General features: G+C 30.8%; 1 protein-coding gene across 1 annotated transcript; it reads left to right on the top strand.

Moving 5' to 3' along the window:
• Positions 1-2096: 2096 nt before the first annotated feature.
• Positions 2097-4718, top strand: LOC101508426 (3-ketoacyl-CoA synthase 11-like). Its single transcript, XM_004513517.4, has 2 exons — positions 2097-2237; positions 2865-4718. Exon 2 carries the CDS (start codon positions 2871-2873, stop codon positions 4401-4403), a length of 1533 nt encoding a protein of 510 aa, XP_004513574.1. The 5' UTR covers positions 2097-2237; positions 2865-2870; the 3' UTR covers positions 4404-4718.
• Positions 4719-8257: the final 3539 nt, after the last annotated feature.

Raw genomic sequence — 8257 nt, 5'->3', positions numbered from 1 at the left:
AAGAGATTATTAGAATATTTTAACATTTGATTATATTCCATTATTATTATGTGGAAAAATATCTTAGATTAATTGTTTTAGCTATTTATCAATTAAGAAGTTTAATTGATTAGAATAACATTAAGAAATAAGGTGTCTTTAAGTCTTAACTCAACTGGCAAATGCCGATATTGCTAGGTTAGACGTCTTGTCCCACGTTAGAATTTGAGACATCACAATTGTATTAATTAATTATGATAAATTTTTTTATAATTAATTATATGAACTCGAATATAAATGGATGTTTCACAATCCATTTAAAAATAACGAGACCTAAGAAAATAATGTTATTAATTCAATATTTACTAACTTTTCCCTAATTACAATTGTGATCTCCTCACACCACTAAGAAAATAATGTAAGAATTTTTAGAATAATATAAATTCACATTTGGATATATTTGAGTCTAAAAAGTATATGCACTTTTTGGTTTAAAATTGTGTCTAAAGGGAGTTCGGAGCACCCCTTATTAGAAACCTTGATAAGGGGATTAAAATATGCTTCTCTAACATAGACCCAAACCTATATAAGCAACATCTCTCTTCTTACTCATGGTCTCCAACAACAACACACTACCACAATGGAATTAGAGTTGTTATTTACCCACGAATGTTTTGGGCATAATCTATCTTTATACGACCCATAATTCTAAAAAAAGCCAACCCACTACCGACTAATGGGATAAAATTAACACTTACTCAATTTCATGTAAATTTTGAATTCCCACTTAAATTTTAAAATTATCTTTATTATAATTATTTTTATAAAATAATAAAATAAAAAATATTAAAATTAATTTTTTTTGTAGAATAAAAATAAAAATTTATAATATATAAAAAATATTAAATAAAATAAATAAATACATATAAATAAAAATTTAATTTAGTAATAATTTTATTAAAGGATCATGTTTCGTTTCGGGTGGATATTATACACCCATATCTGCCTATGTTTCCAAATTTCAATTTTGAGAAAATCTACATTCATACATAGTCAAAGTAGATTTGTCCGTCAAAATCAAAATGAGTTAGCATAGACATATACGGATGCGAATATGTTGCCAAACCTATTTTATTCTACGTTAGATTTAATGAATCAACTTGTTATGTTAATTTTTAAGATTTGTTTAAGAAAACATTTTAAGATAATCGTGAAACTTATAGAAAATAGATAAATTATAAATAAAATTTTAAAATTTAATGGAGCTATAAAAAACTAATTAAATTATAAGTATTAATTCATATATAATTACTAATGAAAAACTATTATACAATTTTAATTTTTAATAAATATTTTTCTTATTCTTATCATTTCTATCTTTTATATTATAAATTTTATGGTACAATAAAAAAATATAATGTGTATTGATATTATGAATTTTTATTAATAACTTTTTTTTTAATTTATTCACGTATTTATTATTATAGTATTTATTAAAATAATTAAATTAAAAATTTTAGTACATAAACATGTAAATTATTCAATTTACCACAGAATTCCTCTTTGTTTATTATATCTTAATTTTTTTAGGGAAATTAGATTTTTCATAGTCTTAAAAAAAAATTATATGTATTATTTTTAATCCCGAATCGAGTTTAGAAATTTGAACCAATTAATCCTATACAATATCCCATTCGATTCCGATTATCTTGCATAGTTGCATACACTTAAGCACTCCAATTGCTTTGCACATGACATCTATCGAAAAATCAGATTCGCTTTTGTGCCAGTTGTAAAGAAAAAATTATTTATTTAAATTAAAAATAAAACAAAATAAAAGGGTAAGCATGATGAGATTGGGTGGAGGAAAAAGAATCAACCACAACCGTAGATTCGACAAAAATAAACGGCTGTGATGTAAACGGTCAAACCAGGCCTGCGCCGCCCGTTGAAGAAAAATAATAATAATATAACTCCGCGTCCTTAATTTTGTCCATTTCTACGTTCGTTGTTTCGAACTCACTTCCCTCTCACATCACACCCTTCTTTCCAACATAAATTTAATGAATGAATCCACATGCGATGTCGATTTAATCTGTCACAAAGTTTCCCTTTCCTTTCGCCCTATACTCTCATACACACCCAATAATAATTTTCTGTTATTCCATTTTTAAAACCACTGAATCAAATCTATTTATTTCTCCGCCTCTCTTCACCAGCCACATTTCTCTCTTCTCTGCTGGCTTTGGCTTTTCAAGGTACATTCTTATTTCTATTTTTTATTTTGGCTTTTGATGATGCATCTGTTTCGCTCTCAATTATTTTTTTTTTTTATTGGATCTTTTTCTTATTGAATTTGTATCTAGCTAATATTGCTGTCATAGCACTCTGAAGATACCGATTTCTTATTTTATATTAATGCCCTTAATTTTTTTTTTGAATAACAGTGTTTAGCATGCTTATTATTTGCATAAATGTACATGGATGTGCTTTTCATATGAAATTCCTATCTAGGTTTCTGCTTTATAGAAAATAGACGGGGTTTAATAATTGCATAAAGGATGTTTGATAATTTGACCTTTGGCTTTGGTTTAGCATTTATGATTTTAGCCATTTCAATTTCGTTGATCAAATGTTCCTAGTGCTTCTATGTACCATAAATTTGAGAAAGCAAGTTTTATTTTCATTACATTTTTCCAACAAGCAGAAATTGGTACTAGAAAGGATTTTTTTTGTAAGGGATTTTCCATATATATTTATATATATATATATATATATATATATATATATCATTTTTTGCTATGAAGCAATTTCATCTCTATTAATGCATACATATGTGCTGATTTTAAATATACTTTTATCTGAGGTATTAAAATTTTGAACAGGGAAATATGACAGAATCAAAACCAGACACACCCTTGTTGCCGCCATCGTCGCAGATCCTTCCCGACTTCAAAAAATCTGTTAAATTGAAATATGTGAAGCTTGGCTATCATTACCTAATAACCCATGCCATGTACCTCTTCCTTTCCCCACTTGTTGTGTTAATTGCTGCACAACTCTCCACTTTCTCACTCAAAGATGTCTATGATATTTGGGAAAATCTACAATACAACCTTGTATCTGTCATAATTTGTTCGACCCTCCTTGTATTTTTATCGACCCTATACTTTATGACTCGTCCGAGGCCGGTGTACCTTGTCAATTTCTCATGTTACAAGCCTGAAGAATCTAGGAAATGCACAAAAAGAATATTTATGAATCACTCCAAGGCAAGTGGTTTCTTCACAGAGGAAAACCTTGAATTCCAGCGAAAGATTCTCGAGAGATCTGGGCTTGGGGAAAATACTTACCTTCCAGAGGCTGTTCTCAGCATTCCTCCCAACCCTTCAATGAAAGAAGCTAGGAGAGAAGCTGAGGCAGTTATGTTTGGTGCTATCGACGAGCTATTTTCCAAGACGTCGGTGAAGCCTAAAGACATTGGAATTCTGATTGTGAATTGTAGTCTCTTCTGTCCCACTCCGTCGCTTTCTGCAATGATCATCAATCACTATAAGCTTAGAGGTAACATAAAGAGCTACAACCTTGGTGGGATGGGATGCAGTGCAGGGATTATTTCGATTGATCTTGCTAAAGAGCTTCTCCAGGTTCATCCTAACTCGTACGCATTGGTTGTTAGCATGGAGAACATCACATTGAATTGGTATCCTGGGAATGATCGCTCCAAACTTGTTTCAAATTGTTTGTTCCGAATGGGAGGGGCTGCAATTCTACTTTCAAATAAGGGCTCCGACAGGAGAAGATCCAAATACCAATTGGTCCACACCGTTCGCACTAACAAAGGTGCTGATGACAAGTGCTTCAGCTGTGTTACACAAGAAGAAGATGAAAATGGTAAAGTTGGTGTCACTTTATCGAAAGATCTTATGGCAGTTGCGGGCGATGCTTTGAAAACAAACATCACCACACTGGGGCCTCTTGTCCTACCAACATCCGAACAGCTTCTGTTCTTCGGCACTTTAGTTGGAAAGAAACTATTCAAGATGAAGATCAAGCCTTATATTCCAGATTTCAAGCTAGCTTTCGAACATTTCTGCATTCATGCCGGTGGAAGAGCTGTTTTGGATGAGCTGGAGAAAAACTTGAAGCTATCTCCTTGGCATATGGAGCCGTCAAGAATGACGCTCTATCGTTTTGGAAACACCTCGAGCAGTTCACTTTGGTACGAATTGGCTTACACAGAAGCCAAGGGAAGGATCAAGAAAGGAGATAGAACATGGCAAATAGCATTCGGTTCTGGATTCAAGTGCAACAGTGCAGTATGGAAGGCTCTCAGGACAATCAATCCTGCGAAAGAGAAGAACCCTTGGATTGATGAGATCCACCATTTTCCGGTTGATGTTCCAAGGATTTCTGCCATTTAAATGTTGCAGTTTAAGATTGTTATTTTGTATGTATCATCAACATTAGGTGGTAGCTGTTGAACTGGTGGACACGGACCAGTGTTAGGTCGGTCATGCTTGAAGGTTAGGTTTTGTTAATTCGATTTAGTCACAGGTCTCGTGCATGAGCTTTGGAGTGCTGAGTTTTGCAGAAATTTATTGTCTTGTGGTAGTGATGTGTGTTAGAGCATCTGAAATGTAATCCAAACCTAATTCGTGATTTGTTTGGTACCATTGCAGCTATGTGTTGCAAATTCTTTCTATCGAAATGGAAAAATTCATATATTCTTTTAGGTATTTGTGATTATTACTTGAAGAATTTACATTGTTTCTCCTTGTCTACTCTTTTCTTTTCAATATTTTAAATGAACTCAAATTCGTGCATGGGAAATTCGAGTTACAATTCAGAAATCTCATATTAAAAACTACAAACATCAGTTAAGTTATTTTTTTTGTGTGTGGAAACTATGCAAGTCAAATCTTTTATTTTTATAGGTACAATGCCTTAAAAAGAAGAGAAGGTGGAAAATTAAAATATCTGTCCGACTATTTTTCTACTATCTTACATTCTCTCATGCAAAGAATCACTTCCATAGTCTTTGTTGCTTTATACCAGCTGGGCTCGTGTTATGTCGCAATTTTGACTTGAGAAACCTGTTTTTATTTGTGATTGATAAGCACTTGAGAGAACCTGTTTTTATTTGTGATTGATAAGCATCAACGTGGACAGGGTAGCAAAAGCCTTTGATTTGAAATAGAGATACTCTGGCAAGATTCTAATGAACATGTTCGTATATGATACGCTAATACACTTGCTTTAAAAAAAAAATGCAAAATTTGAAATGCTAATACACTGCAACCATGTGGAGGAAGGATATCATTGTAAAGATTATGTTTTGATTTTGAAAATTATACCATAAAATAAAGAAACTGTAATTTTAATAAATTTAAATAAGTGTAAAATAAATTTGAGTTTTAAAATTTATTTTTAGTTTTTATAAAAAGATTTTCAATTTTTCAATTAATAAAATATCTTTTATTCATTTTGACTTTATTTTAATTTTTTTTGGTAAAAAAGTAATATTTTTAGTTTTTATAAAATTAAAATAAATATTAAAAATAAATAAAATTTTAAGATTTATTACTGACAAATTGTGTTTTTATTGTGACATTTTTTCTGACTTCTCTTATTTTGCCTATATTGTCCTATATTTCATTCCGTCGTCTATCAATAATATAATCGTAAATGACGCCAAATCAATATGCTATAAGACCTAAAAAAAAAAAGCGCCATATATTCCATCTACTAAATGTGAAATAATTTGTACGGTTTATTTCTGCAACTTTTGCAGCTTTGAACACTATTTGCTGCAGCTTTTGCAGACTTCTTTTGCTATGTTTGTACTACTTTTGCAGTTTGATCTAATTGAAAATTTGATCAGTGATTGTCTCCGTAATTTGCATCAATGTTAAAATTTGGAGAGGACAATAATGTAATTTTATAGTGGTTAGATTTAGATTACCAAACAAAAGTTCTATTTATAGAAGGAATTTGAAATTTTAAGTGAAAATTTAATAAAAATTATTTAGTTGTTATTTTCTAATGGTATTTAGTTGTTACTTTTTAATGATATTAAATATTCCTAAGTTTTGTTGGATTATATCTTTTCCATCAACTCTTTTTATCTGGACTTCTATTGATCTTCTTATATAGTTAAAATTATGCTTCCACTCCTTTACATTTCATAATTTTTTTCATTTATATTATTTATTAAATTTATTGTCATAGTGAAGCAAATTTTCAATCAAATCTTAATTATTATAATAACTTTTTAATAAGACTAAATTACTTTTTTTTTGTTCTCTTAACTTTTTTTTTAAATTTTCGATTTACTCTTGTAATAATTTTGATCATTAAATATGTATGGTTTTATTTGTAGAACAAAAGAACACAAAAAAAAAAGGTTTAAATTGTGTTTTTTTTAAAAGTTTTTACGTGGCTATACTTAAAGTAAAGAATGTAATGCAAATGAACAAAAACGAAACAAAAAAGACACAAGAATTTATTTTGGTTCACCACCAACATAGTAGTTACGTCCAATCTCTTCAACTTGAAGGCTTTAGTCCACTAGTTTACCACTGAACCAAACTTACACTTGAACACCTACTAGTCAACTAATTGTGTTCAATCTTCTCAACCTTCTAGTTTAGTACAATCAAGCTATTGAGGAAGGCAACCACTACATGGTTAGGTTACAACAAAAGATTTTGGGTTTTTTATGAATTAGCTCTTGCATAGAGTGTTTACAAATTTTTTCTTCAGAAATTATCTTAGCACTAAAATGAGATAGAATGATATTGAGAGTGCATATGTGTTTATCGTTTGTTGCTTGTATGTGGTGTATCTTGTGAGTTTATTCGTTGAGGGAGACACGTCTTTTATAGAGTACGATTAAACTTTTAGGTCGTTGTTCTGATTGCAAGAAATTAGCATAATTCATGGAGTTCGTATCATATCTTTATGGAATTGATTTGTCAGAGAGACCTTTTAGAAAAGACGGATCTTGTACTGATTCGGTGTATCTATTTGAAATATATTGAAAACAGAGGGAACCATAGTTAGAGATTGTCTTAAGATCTTCAGACAAGAAGCTGATTTATGATATATATCAAAGGATTTGTCTTTAGAGCATTGACTCTTTTAGAGCGTTGACTTTATCAAAGGATACATAAAAATTCACAGACGATCAAATACTTGATGTGATTATTAGTGACAAAGGCAGTAACTTGCTTGTCACTCTTGTTAGAGGTATATGCTAATTATTTGCTTGTCACGCTTGTTAGGTGCAGAGGCAAAAAAAATTCTTGTCAGCTTGAGTAATAGAGATAGAGGAACAAAATCCATGTTGAGTTCCTCAAAGACAAATAAATTATAACATTACTTTAGGTTTCTAGAGGCAGTTGAATGCAACACTGTTATCAGAGGATCAACTGAGAGTCTATTGGCTGAACATTTAATTTTGAACCCGCGGACTTAATTTCAACGTTAAAGTATTAAATTGTTCTCACAAACGATTTAATTATCATCAAAACAAGTGAGTGACATATTTCTTCAAATCAACTTGGTTTCGACAATCTCCCCATTTTTGATGATGACAAACATCTATTTTTGTGAATAATTTTTTTGAGATAAAGAAAACAAGAAGGTAAAGTGGTAATAACACGTTACAACAAAGCTCACCAACTTGAACACCTATTAGTTACACATCGTTTACTCTATCAGAGGATACATAAAAGTTCAGAGTCAGAGGGTTAGACGTTTGATGTGATTATCAGAGGTAGAGATATAACTTGCTTGTCACGCTTGTTAGAGGTAGAGGCATACTATTTGTTTGTCAGATGCAGAGGCATAAAATTTCTTGTTAGCTTGAATAACAGAGATAGAGTAACAAAATTCATGTTGAGTTCATTAGAGGCAAATAAACTACGACATTGCTTTGCATTTTCAGAGTAGTGGAACACAACGTTGTTTCTCGTATCAGATTTAGAAAAATGAAGAGAAGTCATGTTGTATCTTTGTCTTCGTCCAGTTTTTAGAGGATACATTGAGAGTCTATTGACCAAACATTTGATTTTGAACCTGCACAATTAATTTCAACGTTAGAGCATTAAATTATTTCCATAAACGATATTGCTATTATCAAAACAAGTGACAAATATATTTCTTCAAATTGACTTGGTCCTAACATTGCTACCTAGTAATTAGTTTTATTGGAAAAACATTAAATCTTGGTTACGTGTCACTTTGGTATATATGAGTCACCCAAAAACATCTC

The sequence above is a fragment of the Cicer arietinum genome, chromosome 1 (genome assembly GCF_000331145.2).
Source record: "Cicer arietinum cultivar CDC Frontier isolate Library 1 chromosome 1, Cicar.CDCFrontier_v2.0, whole genome shotgun sequence".
In the NCBI taxonomy this organism is placed as follows: Eukaryota; Viridiplantae; Streptophyta; class Magnoliopsida; order Fabales; family Fabaceae; genus Cicer; species Cicer arietinum.
This window is presented reverse-complemented; position numbering and strand designations above follow the sequence as displayed.